The following is a 23,588-nucleotide window of genomic DNA, read 5'->3' as shown; positions in this document are numbered from 1 at the left end:
TCAGACATTTCTCTAATGATATAATTGTTATTTCTTTTAATTGACTCTCACAAAATTTGATCCCACTCTATGATAGATCTCTTTTATCTGTATTAGTTTTATGTGACTAAATTAATGCCTTTGGGAAAGCAACTCAATGACTCTTATTGAACTTAAAACTTTAAGGCAATTTAATAAACTGAGTATTTTAAAATTCTGATCTAGAATTTTTTAATGGACCCAGATATTGTTATAAGCATCTTACAACAAGATAATAATGATTACATTACTTTGAAATTCTGTCCTAAATGTGGTCTTTGACTAATTGTTATTGCTACTTTTAATGATTAAAGTAAAACGGTGGTCAAATTTCTTGAGAGAATCAAGGTACATGGGCGTAATAACGCATAGGTAACAAAAAATAGAAACCTTAAATATGTTTCTTTTGAAAGGTCCTTAATGAGAAAGTTTTGGGCAAGAATATAAGGCAGACAGAATTCTCATATGCTGTTGGTTGGAAAGTAAAATGGTGCAACCACTCTGGAAAAGAGTTTGTCAGTTTCTTAAAAAGTTAAATGTATACCTATCACATGATGATCTAGCCATTTCTACTCTAGGCATTTGCCCAAGAGAAATGAAAGTAAATGTCCACATAAAATCTTATATGTGAATATTCATAGCAGCTTTATTCACAATAGTAAAAAATTGGAAACGATCTAAATATATAATAATAGGTGACTGGATACCGATTCTGGAAGTCTAGCTTCCTTATGGGGTCAGCTTCTCTTCTCTAACTTGGAATGACCTCTAATATGTATAGAGCTTAGAAGTTGTTACTCTCACTCTTACAATAAAGAAAAGGCTGGACAAATTAAAAATTAATGACTTTTTCATAAAGTAGCAGAATAAACTACCACTACCTTGAAATCTAGAGAGACAGACAGGAAAATGCAAAGAATCACATCCAAGATCAGCCTATCTGGAACAGACGCTGCCAGAGCCATAAGCTGATAGAAATACTTAAATAGTAATTTTGACAAATTGCTGTAGGCTGAGTGTGGACTAATATGACAGTGAGATACTTCTGGGATCCACAGTCTTGGGGGGGAGAGTTGTGTGGGTGGGTGTGGGTGGCATATTTTCAGGGGTTTTACCTCCATGAAATCCATCTTAGTAGTAACCATTTTGAAATACTCCCAGTGTCTTCTCCATAACAAAAGCCTACTCTACAGGGGAAAAGACTTTATTTACCAAACCCTTATTGACTTGGGGCGATTAACCAACTTGAACCCTTCTATCATTCCCATCTCACCTGGGGTGGGAGTGAATTAAAAAAAACAAAACAAAAAAAAACCCAGAAAAGTTTGTGAAGGTCACAGCGCAGGGACAAAGGTCCATCAAAAGACTGAGATTTAATCATGAGATTGTATACTGTTTCCCCACCCCAATATTTACCACCATACCAACAGGGCTCCAATATAAATAGCTCCAATATTCCAGCATAATAGCTGGAAGAGCTGCAAGGCAGATACTCTATTTAAGAAGGTATTCTTAGAGAAACCCAAATACTACAGATCAGATAAAAACAAGGACACTAAAGAAAATTGAGGCCTCAGACACCTACAGCTACAACAAACAATAAATACAGCATCACTCCGTCAGATAAATGTAAACTCTTACCTCAGGCCTATTTACCTCAGTTACTATTACCCAATACATCATGTTCAGCTTTCAATAAAAAATTACAAGGTATGTTAAAAGCAAGAAAAAGCAGTCTGAAGAGACAAAACAAATGTTCAGAACCAGACTCAGATATGACACCAATTTTGGAATGATCAGATAGGGAATTTATAATAACTATGATTAATATGTTAACGGCTCCAATGGAAAAAGAAGACCACATGCAAGAACAGATAGGTAATGTAAGTAGAGAGAGGGGGAAAAAATCAAAACAAATGCTAGAAATTAAAATCCTGTAACAGAAATGAAAGAAACTTCTGATGATTTCATCAGTAGATTAGGTACAGCCAGAGAAAGAATCAGTAACCTTTATGATATGTCCATAGAAGCTTCCCAAATTGAAATGCAAGGAGAAAAAATAATGAAGAAAAAGCCCATAACAGCATACCCAAGAACTGTAAGATAATTTCAAAAGGGGTAATTTTAACGTTCTTGTGTTTCATTGGCCATAGTTGAGTCACATAGTTGAGTCACACAGCCTTAGCTGCGAAAGGGTCTGGGAAGGCAAGAGTTTGTTCTCTAGCCTCTATAGCACAGAAGAGAAAGCAATAAAGTTAGATTGGGTGTTGAAGGAGCAAACCTACAGCATCAACCCGCAGCACAGTAAGAGTAAGTAATCCAAGTAACTCATTGCAAAGCTTTAAGAGCATAAAGGATACAAATTGACTGTGGAAACCATAAAGTGCAAAAAAAGAAAAAACAAACAAAAAAAAAGAAAATCATGTTGCTATTTGCTTCCTATTGCTTTAGAAATCCTAATCTGACCAGAGTTTGTAATGCTCTCATTTTAATGCTAGAGCCATTATAGCACCATCATAAAATTCTTAACTAATGGGATTTTGCTATGTTAATATGCAAACGAGTAAAACGAGGGTTTGTAAGCACCATGAGCTGTCTCACATCTATTCCATCTGTTGAGCTCATAAGCCTAGAGGCAGAAGAATTCCTACCCACAGGAAGCTGAACCCCACAGGAAGCACTTCTCATTAGTGACAAGGTATTAGCAGAATTCCTGGGAAGGTACTTGTCAGGTCACCCCTGGAAGTCAGGAGTCCCCAGATCAGCACACCGGATTGAACCATGACAGCACTTTGTATGTGACCACAGAGAAGAGGCTCAAGTCAAGCTGTCACACGCCTTTCTTAACTGGCCAATCTATCGTGCCCCTTCACCCAGTCATGCTCTTTCCCATTATCACATTGTATTTCCAGAAACACAACTGAGATTATTTGTTTATTGTCCATCTCCTCCCCCACCTCTGAAAACTTAATTCTGTAAGAGGAAGGAACTTTGCGTCTTTGTTTACAGCTGAAATCTAGAATCTGGAACAGTGTTTGCCCCATGATAGATGTTCTAAATGAACCCTGTGAAGATCTTTTTATCCACTTATATATTTTTATTGCTTCCCCAATCTAGTTAATCACCTCACATTTCCTCTCCTCCTCCTGCTTCTATTTAAGTTCTATTGTTGCAAATACCAATTATACAATAGTGTTATCAATTATATCACCATGCTATGTATTCGATCTTCAGAACTTATAGCTGAAAGTTTGTACCCTTTTTACCACATATTATACCATATACCATATATTATTGCTTTAATATCATAGAGATCACGTTGTACCCACAATTTTCTCTGTCTTTTAAATGTCTTTACCAAAAATACTATTTGGCTTAAGTCTTGGGCATGGATATGGGGAAAATATTTGTGAATTGTTGAATTGTGTGTAAAAGAAAAATTAGATTCTAAAGAAATAATCTTCTAGGCATGTTTGGTCCATATTAAAGGTAGTATTTTAGATGTAGAATGCACTAGCTTTGTAATACCAAATGACAAAGGTGTTGATTTGATTCTTAAATTCATATCTAAATAATGCTATTTTTTCTCACTGATTTTTCTTTTCTTTTTTTAACTAATGCTTTTTAAACTGATATATTCCTGGTCTGTTTTGTAGGGTTTTTCTTTGAGTATGTTTATATATTTAAATCACAAAAAATCACTTCACCATATCAATTGTGAAAAAGATGTGCATAACTAAAGTGATGAGAAACATGACAACTCTTAAGCAGTTTCTGCAACCAACCTTGCCATTGCCGCACACTCCCAGCTTCATTATTACTGGGGAGTTTTTCTTCTCCTTTCTTTTCTAATCTAAAATATTTTTTGGCACCATTTACACTCAGGTAGCTGTATCTAGATATTTTGCGATGTGACTCTTTACTATAATCTGATATTAGCACACATCTTCAAGGTCATTGGGTTCCAGCATTAGGTTGGTCTTTGGTTGATACTAAGGAGACAGATCCAGTTACAAAACACATGAGGGATCCACTAGAGGGCAGCAAAGTGCAAACTAAATTTAAATGCCCCCAAATAAGGCTGGTATCACAAAAAAAGTACATTGTAAATAAGACCTTTTAAATGCAAAAAATTCGAATTAGTTCAGCGATGTAAAATAATTTATGTGCAAATGTGGGTGTGTGTGTCTCTCTCTCTTTAATTGGAAGTAGTGGTCCAAGGTTGAAGAGCAAAATGAGAACAGAATTGGTTCTAGTCCCAGCTCTTTTACTAATTGTGATTTGGAGCAATCGACAATTTGCCTCTCTGGTCCTTTTCTATGATACATAGAATTGCACAAAATGATTCTTAAACTTTAAGATGACTCTTCAACTTTAAAATTCCATGGTTTTGTGATTTATGATTCTATTCTAGTCATTTCTAAATAATGTTGATTAGGCTCTTACATTATCTAACCAATCATAACTTGACGTTAGCGGAGATCTGTTTGGAAATACCCACCATTTATTTCATGGAAAATTTATGTCCCTCAGATGTGCTGATTTACCTTCTTAATAAAATTACACTCCTGCCCCAAACTATTACTTGTATATAATCTAGTTACAATATAATGATTGCAATGTTTTCTGGAATAAGATTTTAGTATTTAAGCCATCAAAGTGATCTGTTTTTATTTAAGAAAAACAAAAATAAAACCCCACAATAATTTTGTATATAGGCAAATTGTTTTAACTTTCCACTTATTCTCCTTTTAAAGTACTACATATGTGAACTCAGTATTAGTTACTCTACTAAACTCTTAAAATCATAAAGGTTAATCATTAATAAAAAAAAAACCTATTGGCTTGAAAGCCAAAAAAATGGTGAATACACAGAAGAGCACATGATACATCTGAGCTACAGTTATGTCATTATTCATTTGGTCAACTACTTCTAGCTTCTGGATGTGGTTGATTTTGACTGTTAATGAATTCAGTTATTCTTCACATTTGTTCAAATGATTATTATAAACACCCACCCCAACAACCCATTTTCAGTGAATGCCTGAGTCGTGACTGAAACAAACTCTTTTCTAAATGGCATTTTTCATAAGCACCAATGGATAAAACTGTCAACAATTTAGTAAAAGCAGAAATCATTTCTGGAGACTGATAATATAGTCATATTTAACACCACACCACATATTTAAATATTTTCAACCCTCATTTAGGACACATTTTCCTCCTATATGTATAAGAAAAGAGGAAATATGCCTGGCTGTCAGTGAATATGATGAAGGAAAATCATCCTTTAAAACATAGTAAACCTATTATTTTCGGAAGCCAGAGGTAGAGCAACGTTGTAGGTATATTCTTGACTCCCTGCCCTGGCACCTTAGCTCATCTGGTGCCCATAAAGCTTGCACCCCTTATTCTGTACAGGCCAGTCAGCTTCCTCATCAGAGCCTTAGACCCAGCTCACCTCAATGCCTAAAGCCATTGGCACAAGATAATGAATTATTCATTTCAACCAGTTTGCTTTTCCAGTAGAGGGTGAGGAATGTGAGGTGACCCCAACCTCAGAGTCCACAATTTCAGATGTGAACTGCATTGTCACACTAGTGAGATGAGCCCTTCAAATACTGTGGTATTACTTACAGAGAGTGAGTATGACACTTACTGCGTAGGTGCAAATCTTGACTGCTTTTTATTGTGCCTCAGTATCCTCATCTGAAAAATGACATCATGATGCCAACTTCTTAAGTGTGGTTTTAAGCATTACAAGTTAATACTGTAAAACTATCATAATTATTTAACCTTAAAATACTAAAATGGTTTAAATTTCTACATTGCTTTTCCAACAAGTAGTCAAGGGCATCACCTTGGAGTTCTTACTACTAATTCACTGTTGATGTTGGAAAGTCACTTCACCTTTCTTGGCTTCGTTTTCTTGTCCAGGATCTTAAACAATACTTCAAAAGTAATCAATGCTCTAAGATGGTCTCAGTGGATGTTGTGGAATGAACAAACTTCAAAATGAGGAGACTGTAACAAATAGATTGCCAAGACACTCTCCAGTTTTAATACTTCATGTAATTCATTATCTCCCAACATGACTGTGGGGAATGAATGAAATGGAATTGGCTATCTACACTGGGAAACGCTACTGCAGACCACCATACCATTTGCTGAAAAGAATTTTGAAGGCATCTACACAAAATATCACATCCATTGCGATAATTAAACCAGTATCATCTCTGCCAATACTGGATTGGAACAAAGGCCTCAGGAGAAGAATAAATACACGTTTATTTTGTATAAAGCTGCTGTCAGTGTCACCAGCAGGCAGACCTACGTGCCCTCGAGCAGAGGAGAGAGCCCAGCAGCAGCTCGCCCTGGCCCAGCAGGCGGCCCCGCTCCAGACCGCCGCCCTTGTTCTCCGCCTTGACGCGCACCTCCAGGCGGCGCACCTCGTCCTCCGAGAGCCCGTCGAAGCAAAAGTCCTGGTTGAAGACCGCCTTGCAGCTCCGGCGCACCACGGCGCTGCGCCGCTGGCGCGTCTTGCCCGGCGGCTGCAGGACGAAGCTGACGCGGCAGCCGACGGCGCGGGGCTCGGCTGCCCCTCCCGCCGGGCCCTCGGCGCGGAGCAGCCGGATGCGGAGGCGCCCGCTTGGTCGACTGTACTCGGCGGCCAGGCGCAGGGCGCCGCCGGCGCGGCCCCGAGTCACGGTGCCTTCTGCTTCCAGGCGTTCAGGCCGCGGGCCGTCGGGAGGGACGCGGAGGTGTCCCGGGCCGGGGACCCGGAGCCAGCGCCATGCTCCTCGTCCTCGTCCCCGCTGGACACGGAACGGGCGCGGGCCAGGGCACGACTCCTCCGGGCCCGCGCTAACGCGCGGTTCAGCAGCCCTTCGGGGGCGCGCAGGAGGCGGTGGCCGCGGGGCCGCGGAGCTACCGAGTTCCAGGGCGGGCAGGGACTACTGGGGCTCGCAGGGGCAGCGGCTCCGCTCTGGGGCCCAATGGGGACGTCTCCTCCGCCGCCGTAGGCGTGGGACCGAGGGCGGAGCGCAGGCCTGGCGGCGGGTGGTAGCAGGAGCACGGAGGCGCCGGGGACCCCGAGGAAAAGGGATTCCTTGCGGCGGGTGTGTGGGCTCTCTAGCAGCGCGCAGAAGCCATATGCGGTGCGCACGCGGGGCAGGTGCGGCAAAGAGAGTGCAGCCTGCGAGCGCGGGTCCCAGTCTGTGCGACCCGCGCCGTCGTCTGTCCTTCCTTCTTTGCCCCAGGAGTCTCTGAGTGCAGCCAGAGCCCGGCAGGGCGCGAGTCGCGGGGGAATGCAAAACTCAGGGATGCGGTCTGGCGTGAGCACGTTTGCGCACGCTACGCGCATGGTGGCAGTGGTTCGGCAGGCCAGACCCTGTAGACGCCGGTTCCCGCCCCGCAGGAGGCGCTGGGGATCTAAGCAGAGCCGCTCCAGGCACGACATCAAGCGGCAGGTGCCGGATATGGACGACCCTCTGCTGGAGCTGGGCAGCCTGCAATCCACAAGGGCAAACCGATCGTCAGAGAGAGAGCCCTGCAGGGCGTATCCATTCCTATCTCGTTCTACTTTTGGGGTGCTTTCTCCTGCGCCCCCTGGCACAAGACAAACATCCCCTCACGCTATTGCAAACTGTTTCAGAGATTGAAAAACTATCGTTCTTTTGTCCTTTCTCTATTCCGTTGTCATGTATATTTCGGGGCTTCTTACTTTAATCTCGATCCGCCCTCGCTGGCCTAAGGCGGAGATTCTCAAAATGTTGGCCTAGCGCTGTCCCGATGCCAACAGGCGCTTTGCTTGTGCAATTATTTCCTGAATCCTTGGATTATTGCACTCTAGTTCTCAGAATTAAAATAATTATCCCCCCCAGGACGTTTGGCTTAGTCTCTCTTTTTAGGGTTTAAGAGCCTCAAACAAGTCCCCGGGGGAATAAAGCAAGGCTGTGTAGCCCATCTAATGTACCTGAGCTCCAGCGTCAGATGGGTCTGGGAACCACTCTACCTCGAGGCCCGACCACGAGGGGCACGGAACCGTTCTGTCTGGAGCTCGGACCAGGAAGGGAACGCGGCGGGGTTCAGTAATGCTGTCCACAGACAGCCGGCCTGAGCCTTTATACCTGGGGCCTGGAACGCCCACCAATAAACCCGCGGGAGCTACGCTGCCTGGTAATCCGACTCCAGGCCTCTTCCCCACCCCCAGCGTTCCCTCTGCCACGTGGCTGAATCTGCTGCGCAAATTCAGGAGATCCAATTATTTTTCTCGCCTGTTTAGAATGGGCATGTTGTCCTTGGAAACCCTGAACGAGTTTCCATTTCCTCACGTGCAAAAGAGGATTAAATCTTTACCATATCGCAGAGTCACTGTGAGCGTGGATGGACATAATGAATGTGAAATGCACAGCACTCTACACCCACCGCTAAAAGAAGCTAAAATTCGGTTTGTCTTATTCTTACCTAAAACCCTTTCCCAAACCCAGACTTTCCCTTGCCCAACTTTCAATGTTCCTTAACTTGCTTTCTGGTTTCTGTTCTGATTTTTTTTTTTTTCCTGTTCTGATTTTAAATGTTTTTTTTTTTTTTTTGGCGGGGATGCTGGAAATATTCCATATCTTGATCTGGGTTACAGGGGTAAATCCACACGTAAAAAAAAAAATGTAGTATATATTTAAGATTACATGTAAAATGGTATCATACTTCTCTTTTTAAAAAAATCACAACCCACTTCTTAAACCATGTGTGCTCATTTTTGATTGGGAAAATATACACATGAATACAGCTGGGCTGTAGAATCATCCTTTGGAGGCACCCTGACCAAATCTGGCACAGCCTACTTGAGAGACCTTTTTTTCCTTTTGAAACTGACCTGTGTTCATTCTCTAAGAGAGTTGCTTCTAGCTATCTCAGGTTGAAAGAGATATGAAGCATTTTGTTTAGCATTTGGGTGTATGCTGTTTCTGCCAAAGATATTGCCTTGCAAATTAATTGCTTCTCCAAATAATGGTTAATAAATTGAATTCATACAAAGGTGATTGCAGGATGGGGCATGTGCATTTTCTTTCCAGGATATACATACATGGGCAATGTGCTTTATTTGCATGTAGTCTCTAGAAATGTCCCATAAATGCTGCAAATTATGATTACTCTTAACGTATCTTAATAATGTTTACATAGTGATGGGAAATGGAGGAAATAATACTTTTTTCCCCCTTCTTTCACTTTCTCCTGCCACTCTGGTTCAAGCCATTGTTTCTCAGTCTAGTTGTGTAGGACACAGCTCCCTGGCCCATGCTGGTATTGTGAGCCTTGTGCTCCCCCAAGCTGAGACAGTTGGTCAGCTTCTCATGGCAGCTCAATGGCAACTCTCCCTGCCTGCGGCTGCTCACAATGGCTGCCGGCCACTCACGCTGGGAAATAATACTTTCTAATAGGCTTGAATGAGTTGTTTTGGGGATTAAATGAATCTAATAATGTAAAATACTTAGCACTGTGCTGAGAACCTAGTAAGTGCTAAATACATAGAAGCAATGATCACTATTATCAATAAAAAGGGAGATTGTAAAATGTAGTGATCAAGAAAATTGGGTCTGAAATGAGATGTTTTTGATCCTAGAATGGTGGCTCCCTATGTTACCTTGAGCAAGTTACTTAACCTTTCTAAGCCACAATATCAAATGTAAAATTAGGAGGTGAGGCCTGTGGGAGGTAATGGGATTAGTGAATTTATAAGAGGCACATCATTTTCATAATAATAGTATCTACCTATTGGGTTGTTTGAGTACATAATAAGATAATGCATACGAAGAGTTTAGCATAGAGCCTGACATACACAATGTCAGATATTATATTTACTGTTGTTGCAGAAGAGAGCAAATGTTCATTAATTCATTTATTCATTCAAAGCAATAGCTACTGAATGAATGCTTCCTGGGTTCCAACCACCATGCTAGGCAGGTGGATCCAGGCTGTACAAAATCTTATCAGCTATGTACAACCATCAGGAGGGGAATGAAATGATGAGGGGGGCAGGGTTGGTGGGTCCCTGGGTTTACCATGACCTTGACTAGCTACTTCTTTGTCTTTATATCATCTCCACTCCTGGTCAAAATTCTTGGGCCAATGTTAAATCTATTGGAGAATGATCACCAAGTTATATAATCAAGGGTCATGTGCATGTGTTTTGACTCAACTTTCCTCACTTGATGAGGATGGAATATTTGAATTCCATATGGCTAAGGCAGAAGTGAGAAGAGAGTATTGAACACTATATATGAGGCCTGACAATTAAGTTCGCGAACCTGTTGCAATACTGTTGGTAACCTCTTTTTATATCATAAGGATTATTCATTATGAATTTGTACCAACTGGACAGTTAACCAAGTTTACTATTTGCAAGTGCTGAAAAGGGTGCGTGAAAAAGTTAGATGACCTGCACTTTTCACCAGCAATTCATGGCTCTTGCATCACGACAATGCACCAGCTCCAACGGCACTGTCTGTGAGGGAGTTTTTAGCCAGTAAACAAATAACTGTATTGGAACACCCTCCCTACTAACCTGTCTGGCTCCCAATGACTTCTTTCTTTACCCGAAGATAAAGGAAACTTTGAAAGGAAGACATTTTGATGACATTCAGGACATCAAGGGTTAATACGACGGCAGCTCTAATGGCCATTCCAGAAAAAGAGCTCCAAAATTGCTTTGAAGGGTGGAGTGGGCGCTGGCATCAGTGCATAGCTTCCCAAGGGGAGTTCTTCGAAGGTGATGGTGACGGTAGTGATATTCAGCAATGAGGTATGCAGCACTTTTTCTAGGATGAGTTTGCGAACTTGTCAGACCTTATAGTCTGGGGGACAGGGTTGGTGGGTCCCTGGGTTTACCATGACCTTGACTAGCTACTTCTTTGTCTTTATATCATCTCCACTCCTCGTCAAAATTCTTGGGCCAGTGTTAAGTCTATGGGAGAATGGTCACCAAGTTATATAATCAAGGGTCATGTACATGTGTTTTGACTCAACTTTCCTCAGGAGACAAGATGCTGATAGCTCAGAGAGGCTGAGAGCCCAGACAGCCCTTGGCTAACCTGGTGAGGCTCACAATCTGAAAAGCTAGCTGAGAAGTTAAGCAAAGCTATGTTGCGGTGGGAAAAAGGAAAAAAGCAGCAGGCATGAGAAATGATGTAGGGGTGAAGAAATAGATACTTTGGAGTGAATCTCTCCTAGGTTCAAATCTGTTATGCTATGTTTTAGCTATGGGACGTGCACAAGTTATATTAACCTCTTTGAGCCCATGTTATATTATAGAGGTAATAATACCAACCACATGAGATTAGTTGAGGGTTAAAAAATGCATGAAATTCTTCTCACACAGTAAGTGCTGGCTAACACCTGTTATTATTATACAGGTTTGCTTGGGCAGGGATTAGCTGATTCACACATGGATTCCTTTAAAAACAATTCTCTTCTTGGTCAAGCAAAGCAGATTTGCTTTGTTTTTGTTATAATTTCACCTTCTTCCTAATACTTTAGAAGCATTTCCTGTATAAGATTTCTTGAAAACAGCAGAGATGTGCCCTCACATGGTTGTTCCCCTGTGACCCCATTAAGCCTTATGTTTAATTTCTTTGGAAGCACAAACCATGCAGTATTTGGGAGAATGGTGCAACTGGGTGAGGCCCTATGTCTGGAACACACAAATCTACTCAGAGGAAGTCTGTGGCTGTTCCGAGCTCGTAACTACAGCCATGGGAACTACAGCCAGTAATGAAACTGGCAAATAATTCTGTGAAGTAAGCATAAATAGATCACACACCATCGAGGCAAGAGGTGCTCTTGGAGTAGAAGGAAACAGAACAATTTAAAGCAAAGTTAAACAATAATATATAGGAGGTTGGGTGTCAAAGAAAGCAAGAAGAGAATTTACAACCAAATAAAATACTGGTGTTCTGACTTACCCATCTCATTCAACAAAACTAGACTATGGAGTAATGGAAAGAACAGGGACCAGGGAGGCAGGACTCTTGGGTTTTAGCTCTAATAGTCACTAACTTGTTGTGGGACTTTGGTAAATCCCTTAATTCTCTCTTGCATTCAGTGTCTCCATGTGTCAAATAAGAGGGTTGGATTTACTAGATGTTTGTTTTCTTCTGGCTCTAACGTTCTGCAGTCCACTTCTGTGCTTTCTTCCAGTTAAACTTGCTAACCTTTCTGACAGTCCATCCATGTTACACTTATTCTCCAGTGTTCTCCTCTATTTCCTTTTATTCCCCCCAATCCTTTTTGTTTTTCTCAACAAACTCCAGGGTTGGATAATGGGATGTGGGTATGAGGTAGTGTGAAGGTGTAATTTCTTATTTTTCAATTTTTAAGCAAGAGTTATTTTTTGTCAGTAATTTTGACTTTTGTTTTTAACAGAAAAAATATTTTGCTCATCCGTGTTTGTTGTTCAATCCCTCATTGAAGTTTAGTTTTAGTTGCCTTTGTTGTCCTTCTTATTGATCTTAGCCAGAATTAATCTAAGAATTATAATTACTAGAATGTTCATTTTCTTTAATCGCTATCCAAATTCCTTTTGGTATTGTGCTATACATGAGAGTGCTAGTGATGTTTCTTGACATTATAGTTTGTTTTGGATCAGGACTGTAAATGTCTTACTTCAAGAAGCATGGAAAATTTGGCGCATTACTGTGTGCACGTAATCATCAATCCCTCAAAACTTACTTAAAAAGGAAAATATTAAAATGTAAAAACTTGTTATTGTATGGTAATAGCATTATTTATACTGATAATTTTGAGCTGAATTTTCCACCCTGAGATTTCCTATTTTGTCATTAACCTTTCTTTCAAAGTCAGATCTCTGAGAAGTATTAGTAGCCTAGTGGTGATTTAACTGTAATTATTGAGCGAAAAGGGTGGCAGTGCTCAGGAAGCTGGAGGAAACTAACACCTACTGTGTAATTTTGGGTAAATCATTTAATATTCCTGTAAAATGGGGGCACTATCACCTGCATTCCTTATCTCACAGATCTTTTGTGAGGATTACATGAAAATGCATACAATGGCATAACAATGGCATGACTGAAAAAATATTAATAAAATGGAATAATGCATATAAAAGCACCCATATTCATTATTCTTTCAAAAGTATAAATTACCACAGAAGTACAAGGAATTATTACAGGATCATTATTGCCCACTTCTCCAACCAGATTATATCTCTGTTCCATTTGCTTGACCATTTTATTCTGCCTGTGGCATCTTTCATGTCATGTTGCACTGTTATTCATGTATCTTTGCATTGTTTCTAAACTTTTTATGGTACATGAGACTGTCCCAACCAGAACTTAATATAGTTTTTTTGCATTCCCCTCAGTGCTAGTTGGTGAGAGTGTACAAGGAGAGAGGGTCTGTTAGAGGTGGACTACAAACAACTTGGGGAGATTGAAGAGGGCTTTCTGAATACTAGGAAGTTACTGGGTGTTTTTGAGCAGGTGATGAACCTGAGCTCACCTGTGCTTTGGGAAAATAGTTTCGGTGGCAGTGTGCAGATGGATGGAGAAGGGAAAACTGAAGGCCAGGAGGCCAGTTAGGTGATTGCATGGTCCAGGTGAGACATAAAGAGAATTTAGGAAATATGGCAAGAGCAGAACAGACAGGCTTAGCTGTTAATTGGTTGTGGATGGTGAGTGAAGTGCAAAGTGCCTCCTAGGTATTTTGTCAGGGTGATTGAGCTAGGAAAAACAAATGGTTAAGAATTTATTTTCTGTGTGCAGGAGTGGAGGTTGACAGTGGATATTGATAGTACTGGTTAGTATTGGTTCTTTTATATCCATTTTACACAACACCAATTATAGGCATTTAGACTTTTTTCTTCTCCAGTGGACTTTGAATTTAAGAAATGACTTTTCTTTTTTGATTCTTAGTCCTTTCAGGCTGCTGTAACAAAATACCATAGACTAGGTGGTTTAAAAACAATGCAAATTTATCTTTAATTTCTGGAGGCTGGGAGGTCCAAGATCAAAGTGCCAGCCAATTCAGTGTCAGGTGAGGGCCTACTTCCCTGTTCAGTCTTCTGGAGATGCCTGCACAGACAGGGTGGAAGGGGGTAGGAGCTCTCCGGGGTCCCTTTGTTTAGGGTTACCTCCCACTCATGAAAGCTCTGCCCAATTACCTAATTACCTCCCAAAGCCCCACCTCGGAATACCATCCATCACCTTGGGGTTTAGGATTCAACATACGAATTTTGGGAAACACATTCAGTCTACAGCAATTGTTTAAGAACAATTCAGTTTTTCAGATGTAATATGTAGCAAAGCATTTAATAAATGCGCGGGACTACAAATCTATCGTTTCTTAGGTTTGGTTTTTGTATCTCAACAGCTTTTTGAAATATATTTTAGAAAAAAATAAGCCCAGTTCTATAAAGAGAATTGGTTTATCAACAGGTAATTATATTTCACTAACGTAGAAAGTCCTTGAATTATAAAAGCCCTGTTCTCAACGTCTTGCTACATTAAAGATCAATGATAGCATGGAAGAAAGCGCTGTACAAATAACTGGTAACCCACATGTAAAGTAAAAAGAGGAAGTACTACGCTCTGTTCTTTACTTCCGTTAATGAGGTAGTTTAAAAAGTGGCTGAGTTAACCAAGAGCGAAATCAAACAGAAAGGAATAAAAGAATGAGTTAACAACAAAATGCATGATCAGTTCCTGTACTATCTGCCATCTTATAATGCGGTTCTGTTCCCTAGCCTCCCACTTTTAAATGATTAAAGTGTTATCAGGAAGTAAAAAGCGGAGACCTTGCCCCAGGCGGAGTTGGTAAGTCGCCCAACAAAGGTGCGGAGCCTCCTATTCTCTCCACCTGAAGGGGTGGTTGCTTAGGAGGTGGTCAGCATGGACTCCAGGTCTGGGAAGCTCCGCGCCCGTTGGGGAGGCGACGCGAAGCTGTCCCCCGAGATGGCTGAGCTCTGCTCACTCACGATCAATAGAAGGCGAGGGCCGCCAAGCCGAGCGGCCATCGAGATGTCCCTGTGCTCAGTAACTCCTAACCTCCTTTACGCTAATATCCTTTTCCTTTGGTGCAGGCCGCTCGGCACGACCCAAAGCCAGCTTTCCCGCCGCTCCTCACGCCCTCGGCTGGACTCGCACGAAGCACCGAGGTTGCGGCGGGACGCACGCACCTCCGGGCCCCGGGCGGCGGCGGCGCGCCTGCGCACAGGCCGGGTCACGCGCTCGGTGCAGAGGCGGGCCTGCGCCGGAGGGGCTGTCATTCGCGGGCCGGGTCGCCGCCCTCAGCAGCGCCCGGCGGTTCCGGCTCCTCCCTCTCCCGCCGCCTCAGTCCCACCATGGTGCTGGAGTCGGTGGTCGCGGACCTGCTGAACCGCTTCCTGGGGGACTATGTAGAGAACCTGAACAAGTCTCAGCTGAAGCTGGGCATTTGGGGCGGTAAGCGAGAGGGCGCGGCGGCGGACTGCAGGCGCTGGCTGAGGGGCCCATGCTGCGGGCTCCCCGTCCCGGCTCCAGCCGGGGCCCTGCTCCCTCTTCCTCACGAGACTCCGCCTCCGGGGAGGGCGCTCGGCGGGGCCCCCTCCCTGGGCGGCAGGTGCGGGGCGCTGGGAGGTCTTTGCCCGCCTCCGTCGCTTCTAGGTCCCGGGGGACCGGCCCTGAGACCCAAGCCCTTGCCCTGCCACACCCTACCTTCCTTGGGGTGCAGGGTGGGGATGGGGTCCTCTCGCTGCCCTCAGTGTGGCCCCTTTGGTTCCACTGCATAAAAATACCCTTTCTGCTGCCGCACCGCGTGGAGTGAGGGTGGCTGCGTGGTCACACGCTCAAATAAAGTGGCATCAAGGAAAAAGAAAAAGGAGTTGCGTTTCGCAGTTATCTTCTTTGGCATTTTATAGCGACCAGGAGCTGGCTTCCTTCCCTAGGTTGGCAGGATTTGGGAAGGGGATGGGCAGGGGAAGAGCATTACGAAAGGCGTGTGGATAGGAGTTCTCTTAATACTTCTCAGTTTCGGAGAAAGTGATTTTTTTCCCTTTCATATGTACTTTTCCCTCAGAAAGGAGACTTTTAAGTTTTGTTTTGGAGCGATGGAAAGGAATTCATGCTAAGACCAACATCATTAATTAGGTACATGCCGAAGAATTGATGCCAACGTTTCTATCCTAGGGGTTAAGTGCACAGAAGGAGGCAGTAAGTAGTATGCTTGCATACGCGTTAAAAAGCTCAGTTATTTTCACTATGCGTTAAGCTTTGGGGACATTGAGGGTACTTCCTAACTAAAACAGACTTGGGAATTTTGTCAGGTTTGGAGGGAAATCCAAAGAGTTACTCAAATGAATGGAACTGCTTTTAATTCCGTGAACAGATAGTTTATAGACCCGCGCTGTCCAATAGGGAAGCCATTAGCCACTATGGCTGTTGAGCACTTGAAATTTGGTTAGTGGGCATCGAGATTACTGTAAGTATAAAATACACACCGAGTTTTGAAAATAGTAGGAGAAAGTGTAATATCTCAAAATTTTTAATGTTGATTATATGTTGAAATGATAATATTATATTGGGTTGAATGCAATATATTATTAAAATTTATTCCCCCGTTTCTTTTTACTTTTTAAAAACCTAAAATTTATACAGTTCACCTTTGAACGGGTTTGAATTAGGGAGATCCATTTATACACAGATTTTTTTTAAAACCTGCCCTGTTTAAGGGTCAACTGTAATTACATGTGTGAACCATATGTTTATATTGGGCAGTGTTGTTAATAAAACCATGAATTCTGTTCTAAATTGTGGAGGAGGCTGCTTTTGATAAGTTACTGATCGTTTGATTGATTCAGTGTGGTTTGCCCAACAATATATCCTTTGTTTATATGCCACCGCCCGCCACACTAAGTATAATGCAAGAGAAAGAAGGAAAGAAGGAGACATTTAAGGAATTAAATGTCCAGTGACTTCTGAAGGGATCAAATTTTTTTTTTCAAAGTACTATCTAATAATACAAATTATTCCTTCTAGTTTGTAAACATTTGAAATCTGAAAAGGCACTGGAGTAGCATTTAGGAAACCAGGGTTCTAGGTTGCTGTGTTGGACAAGCCATTTATCTTTGTGGGCCTTAGTTTCTTCATCTTAATTTACACTTAAAAAAAAAAACCTTGTAAAAGATAATATAATATTCCTATTGAGTAGTGATCACTACTCAGAATCACCCAAGTTATAACATTGTGCCCTATTTACTGCAGACATTTTTAAAAATTAAATAAAGTTTATGGATACCTTGGAAGATTCCTTCTGTACCAAATCATTTTTCCTTTAAAATTAGGGGTTGGAGTAGGTTTCATCTAAGTATCCATCCAGTGCCAATACTCTGATTCTAAAGTAAATGTTTTTCACTGTGAAAATTTGAAGTACGCTGCCTGCGGATTTTGAACTTTGTCACAACTGAAATTAAAATGCCATACTTTTATTTCATTTACTCCTCTCTTTTTTGGCAAAATGTGGGAAAAGAAATTTTCTTTCATCTAAATTTTCTTCCTTTCAGAATAAGGCATTCTGCCAGTGGCCAACATCAACTTTATGATAGGCCTGAGCAAATAAACTCATTTTTTTTTCCCCAGGAATTGCATGCAGTAGAAGTACAATCGTCCCACTTCTGTAAATTTTTGCTGCCTTTTATTGTTGTGGTTGTTATAAAGGAAGCTATAAGTCATGAACTTTTACAGTTATTGCTCAGAATATTGTATTTATAACACTAATTCCTCCATTAAAATAGAAAGGCAAGATATGTGAGTTGACTATTTCTATTCTTTGAAAATATTCTTGAATAAATTTATCTTAAACTTTTTATGGTAAACAAGTGGGAATATTAAGATAGTTTAATAAAATAGCTGATATAACATCCATGATGTTGACAAATTTTATAAAGAATTGAAATTTTTATATAATCTTATTTGAAAACTATTTGCTTTATTAAATAATGTTTATATGTCACAGTTTGGCTTTCTCAGTTTTTTTTCCTTGTTAAATTTTTGCATCTTGAGACAGGGAAGAATTAACTGGTAAAAATTTCACACAGCTGATTTTACTGTTCTTTGGAAACAAATAGTAAATTGATACTTTTTAACGAGTATTTGACTAGGCTAAGGCAGTGATTTTCAACCCAGGATGATTTTGCCCCAAGTGGGGATATTTGGCAAAGTCTGAGATGATTGTCACACTGAGGGTTGGAGGTATGCTACTGGTATCCTTAGTGGGTAGATTGCAGGAATATTTCTACATCTTACAATGCAGAGGACAGCTTTCTACAACAAAGAATTATCCAGCCCAAAATGTTTGTGGAGGAACCTTAGTCTAAGGAAAATATTGAGATTGTCTTCTACATTTATAGGAGAACTTCAGGATGCTGAACAAGTTGTAGAGAGAAGTAAAAAAGGCATAGAGGAAGTGTATGCCTCATGAAATTTATAACTAAGAAATAAATGATTGGTAGGGATCATGTCAGAAAAAAGCATAATCTTTCCTTGGATGATATCAGGAAATAGTATTAAGAGTCAAAGTGTTGTGTTAACATAACTTGAAATAGACTGTGCTGTCATATGTATATAGGCATGTGGATTTCACAGTAAACATAGTTGTAGAGTGAGAAGGATGGGGAAAGTCATTTGAGTGTCTAGAATCAGAAATGTACTGTGGATATGGCCTTTAAATTGGAGAAGCGTTCTTTAAGTTTCTGTCTTCTGTTTATCTGTAAAATGGAGAAGTAACACTGTGTAAGATAAATGATGTGAAAATCCTTTGTAATTATAATTGTTAAAATGTTAATACTGAAGGAATAGTGATAACCAAATCTACCTGAGTGATGAAAAACGGACTGCTTTGTTTTATTTCATAAGTATGTTTCTCTGAAACTTCAGATTTTAGGGTTTTCATATGCTGTAGTGTGATAGTTTTGTATAAAGCTAACACTACAGAGCTAAACATTTTTTATTTTCCAAACAAATTTCTTAAAAGAAACCAAATCTATTTGCGTTTGAATTTACGCTTACAGTATTTATATTACTACCTGCCAGCTAGTTTGTAAGTCAGTTTTTCAAAGGTTCAGAAAAGTGCCTGGTGGGCATATTGCTGCCTAGGCAGGTAGGAAGGTTTATTTAGGTGTTTGTTGCTCCACAAACTACTACCGGGAGATAAACTGCACAGCCCTTGGCTATTTGAGGTCTGTCCAGGACATAATTGCTTTAAGAGTAACAAATGTTTGAAGAGGTATGTTGCAACGTCAGATCTTTTGCAATTTGGTTTAAGTAAAGTTGTAATGTAGAACCTTTGTCAGTTTGATTTTTTGAAGTGATTTACTGTGGAAAGTCAGCAGGAAAACCCTCTATTCAGAATTCTGCTGCTCTCATTTCCATTTGACAGGTTGACTCTACAGAGAGACTGTGATGTGTTGGATGTAAGGTGAGGCAACAGTGATCAGGAATAGGAGCCAGATGGAATGCTCTGAGTTGGTAGCTCTTCAAACCAGGCTGAGCCTATGCTGATTACTGTACTGTCCTTCACCCCACCCCTGCCACTCTTTGACCAGCTGGCAGATATTGTCGGAGCAGAGCAGCATAAGGAAGGAGGAAACCTGGGATCTGATTCCATCTTTGATACTGCCTAGGTGTGTGGCTTTTGGCAAGTCACTGACCGGTGACCATTAGTTTCTTATCTGTAAAAGAGAGGGTTAAACAAGGTCATCTCTTCTGGCTTTAAACTTCTGTGATTTGAACAAGGCTAGAGCAGCCTGAGCTCCTTTTTTGGGTAAGTCACACTGCCACATGCTCTGCCTTTATGGTAAAGAATGGTAGTCAAATAACGTATCTTTCCTTTTGTTCTTCACTCAATACTGGTGAGCAAAGAGCCACTGTCTTGAAATATGACAAGATAAATGAAGATAAATTCCAGCCTCATGGTGATACTTGGATTACATTACATTGTCTTAATAGGTAGCTGTGGGGTAGGTTGAGAATGCAAGAAAAAGCAGGTGTCTTTGCTTCTTTTTACTTTGACACATAAAACATAGCAGTATGTAGGTATTTCTAAACTTGTAGAGGATTTTTTTTAGTCCTTTCCTCCCATCCAACACTTGGTGTAGTGAAGGCCATATTTCTTATTAGCTTGTCTTATAGCATGTAAAATAAAAAGTTCAATATGTATTATACATTTAGGCTCAGTTATCAATCAAAGCAATTCTTAAAAATTTAAATTGAAAACACCTCTTCACATATTTAAATAGCATCATGTTAAAAATGTACACCTTTTCTAGAAATAAAACTGGGAGTTGGAACTTTGGTAACACATTCTCTCGGAAGCTCTGCCACACTTATTACTCACGCTTATGAGATCCCTGCAGAGCACTTGAAAGGAAGAAAGTTCAGTGGTAACATGGCAGATTTCTAGCTTTCTTTGTCAAGGCTTCCTGTTTCAGTAGGGAAATGGAAAGAGTTGAGAGTCAATTGTTTCCTCTCTCTTCCACTTTCCCCTCCTAAAACAGTCACAACTCTTACTGAAAGGAGTCTAGATTGTTTATTTTGGGTTGAATAACTCTATTCAATTGAAATGAACCACTATAATCTTCGGTAATTTCTATTAAAGCATTAGTTATTAAAATGATTTATGATTTAGAAACTGATCAGTCATTTACTTTAGCTGTCTTGCTTGGAAAATGAATTCTGAATATTTTGATATACTTTCGTAAATGAAAGTTTATGTTATAATAATAGCTACATAAAGGAAATACTAAATAAAAAATAAATATAAAGCACTACATAGTTTTTTTTCATTATTTTACAATATGCATAGCTAGTTTCGTGTACTAGGGCATGGCATTTTTGTTTGTTGGTTCATTTTTTTGTTTTTAATCACAGTTTTGGAGTAATCTATGTTTTATATTAAGAACATTGACCAAGGAGTCAGGAGACATTGATTCTATTCTTAGCACTGCCACAAATAAATTGTATTACTTTGGATAAACCACCTAATCTCTTCAGATTTTAATTTCTTCATGTCTCAGTGAGAGGGGATTAGGTTTAAAGATCTTTATGGTCCTGAGTAGGTCTAAGTAATAACTTGTGAATTTCTGTTTTTTTGTTTTTGGGAAAATGTAGATTTTTGAAAAGTACTAAAATGACTATCTCCTGCTTGTATGTTTTCCACTGTGGTGCTATCCTTTGTTCTGGTGATTCTCCTAACATAAATCTTATTATTTTTTTTTAAAGATTTTATTGGGGAAGGGGAACAGGACTTTATTGGGGAACAGTGTGTACTTCCAGGACTTTTTTCCAAGTCAAGTTGTTGTCCTTTCAATCTTAGTTGTGGAGGGCGCAGCTCAGCTCCAGGTCCGGTTGCCATTTTCTAGTTGCAGGGGGCACAGCCCACCATCCCTTGCGTGAGTTGAACCTGGCAACCTTGTGGTTGAGAGGATGCGCTCCAACCTATTGAACCATCCGGGAGCTCAGCGGCAGCTCAGCTCAAGGTGCCGTGTTCAATTTTAGTTGCAGGGGGTGCTGCCCACCATCCCTTGCGGGACTCAAGGCCTTAAACCAGCAACCTTGTGGTTGAGAGCCCACTGGCCCATGTGGGAATTGAACCGGCAGCCTTCGGAGTTAGGAGCATGGAGCTCTAACCGCCTGAGCCACCGGGCCGGCCCCTAACATAAATCTTGACTATCCAACCTTGCTGCTTATGTTCTTGTTAGTTGTACTGATTTTAGTTACCTTTTTTGTTCCTGGATTTCTTCACATTTTAAAAATGCAAAGACCAAAATTGGATCCAGCAACTACAAAGGCTTGTCAGTGCTGAGTCTAATTATTGTATGGTGTTTTTTTCTCCCCGAGGGAGATAGAATTATCTTCTGAATTAAAAATCTCTACTCTTTGTGTTCTGTTCTATGGGAGGATAGTGTGATGTTCTGAACTTAGCATTGGGCATCAGAACATGTGAGCCTGGCTCTGTCACTTACTAGGCTGACATAGTTTTCTTAGTCTAGTCATTTCACATCTCTAAGCCCCAGTTTCTTTTGCTTAATATGTATGTTCTGCTTTCTTCACCAGGAGGCTGTGAGGATCCAGGAATGCTGTAGATCTGAAAGTGTTGTCTAAAATATAAAGATTTATGTTCTTTTTGTAGTTGTTTCTACCCCAGTATGAAGTGCATTCTAAATCTATTAAGTTGATATTCATTGAGCATTTACTATGAGGAAAATCAGGTTGCGGATTTATATAGTTAAGTGCCATAAGAAAGGTACAGCTACACTGTGAAAGTTCAGATGGATTATTTCTGACTGGAGGTATTTAACAGCAGCACTATACTTCTTACATTTATTTTGTAGGCTATATGTATTTTAAAAGCCATTCTTAGACTTAGGTAGGCTTGTAGCATATTATGCCAGTACCATTTGATTTTTATTCATAAATATACTAACTTGGTTGTTTTCTATAATTTAACAACCATTTGTTTTTTATTATATTTTTTTGAGATGACTTCAACTCTGCTTACTTTGGTGTCATTTGCTGCTTTAATGGATATACTTTCATTTCCATCTTCTGGTTCATTAGTAAAGATTATTAGATGAATTTTGATCCAGGATTTAGCCTTTTAAGGTACTTCCTAAAATATACTTCAGGATTAGTTTTAAAGCTTTTATGTGTGACTGTAGCCATGTGTGCTCATCCAAAATGTTTCTAGTTTATTACTGAGAATCATAAAGATCAAAATCAGAAACCTTTTTTCTGAAGCACAGACTAAACTTATTGCTTACTCTCATCCTTTGGGCCTGTCAGTCCACCACAGAAGGAAGTCAATTCATAGAACTTCCTCACTTGTCTGTCACTGGTCTCTTTGGAACTTCATAGGAGTAGAGACACCTGATTGTGGGATTGGCTTTAAGGCCTTACTTGCTGGCCGAGTTGTTTACCTATCTCCAATTATTAGTCATGTTTCCCTTTTTTTTTCTTCTAAAGATTAGACACAAATATTTACCCTTCCTCCAGGTTTCCAGGAACTTCTTATGACCCCTCTCTGTTCTTAGCCCAGGTAATCTGGCTATAGCTGTAAAGTTACTTGCATGTGTGTGAAATCATGTTATCTTGATGTAGAAATGGAAAATTAAATCTTAACTTTTTTGTCAGTATTCAGTTAAATATAAAATGGTTGGTATTATTTAAGAAGGGGTCTGCTTTAATCTTAGGCTTATAAATTACTTTTATTTAAACAGAATTTCTGACATTCGTAGGATAGACAGTAAAACTCCTACATATGTATCTGCAGAAAAGCATGTAGTTCAGTGGAAGAGTACTTGTTAGCACAGTGCCTTAGCTAGATAAGGCAGTCATCTACTGGTTGAATGAATGCACTTTTACCCTGGTGTTAATCTGAAATATGCTTCTATTCTTCCTTTTTTCTTTGTATTAGGACTAGTGGCTCCTCCTTCAGTGCAAATAATTTATAGAATATATCATTCTTACTTCATAGTTATATTTACTGTTAGATAACATTCATGTTTTTCAGAGAAGAAATATGCA

The 23,588-nt window shown here is 40.4% G+C and overlaps 2 protein-coding genes across 6 annotated transcripts in view; one reads left to right on the top strand and one right to left on the bottom strand.

Annotated features, from left to right (window-relative positions):
• Positions 1-6,287: 6,287 nt before the first annotated feature.
• On the bottom strand, positions 6,288-8,104 carry C2CD4A (C2 calcium dependent domain containing 4A). Its single transcript, XM_019717328.3, is given in 3 exon segments — positions 6,288-6,769; positions 6,772-7,526; positions 7,994-8,104. Coding segments are annotated over 2 exon segments (1,143 nt in total). The 5' UTR covers positions 7,478-7,526; positions 7,994-8,104; the 3' UTR covers positions 6,288-6,332.
• A 7,181-nt stretch (positions 8,105-15,285) lies between these two features.
• Positions 15,286-23,588, top strand: part of VPS13C (vacuolar protein sorting 13 homolog C) — a 170,011-nt gene continuing 161,708 nt past the window's right edge. For 3 of the 5 annotated variants that reach the window (XR_016020863.1, XM_088797260.1, XM_088797259.1), the window contains exon 1: positions 15,288-15,473. Coding sequence is in view for 4 of the 5 variants with exons in the window: in XM_088797260.1 (XP_088653386.1) it covers positions 15,374-15,473 (100 nt within the window). In the remaining variant the exon portion in view is untranslated. Of the gene's footprint in view, positions 15,474-23,588 lie in introns of all 5 variants that reach the window. The other 2 variants (XM_088797257.1, XM_088797256.1) reach the window with 2 other exon arrangements.

Source organism: Rhinolophus sinicus, chromosome 3, assembly GCF_057876585.1.
Source record: "Rhinolophus sinicus isolate RSI-liver-muscle chromosome 3, RSI-T2T, whole genome shotgun sequence".
In the NCBI taxonomy this organism is placed as follows: domain Eukaryota; kingdom Metazoa; phylum Chordata; class Mammalia; order Chiroptera; family Rhinolophidae; genus Rhinolophus; species Rhinolophus sinicus.
This window is presented reverse-complemented; position numbering and strand designations above follow the sequence as displayed.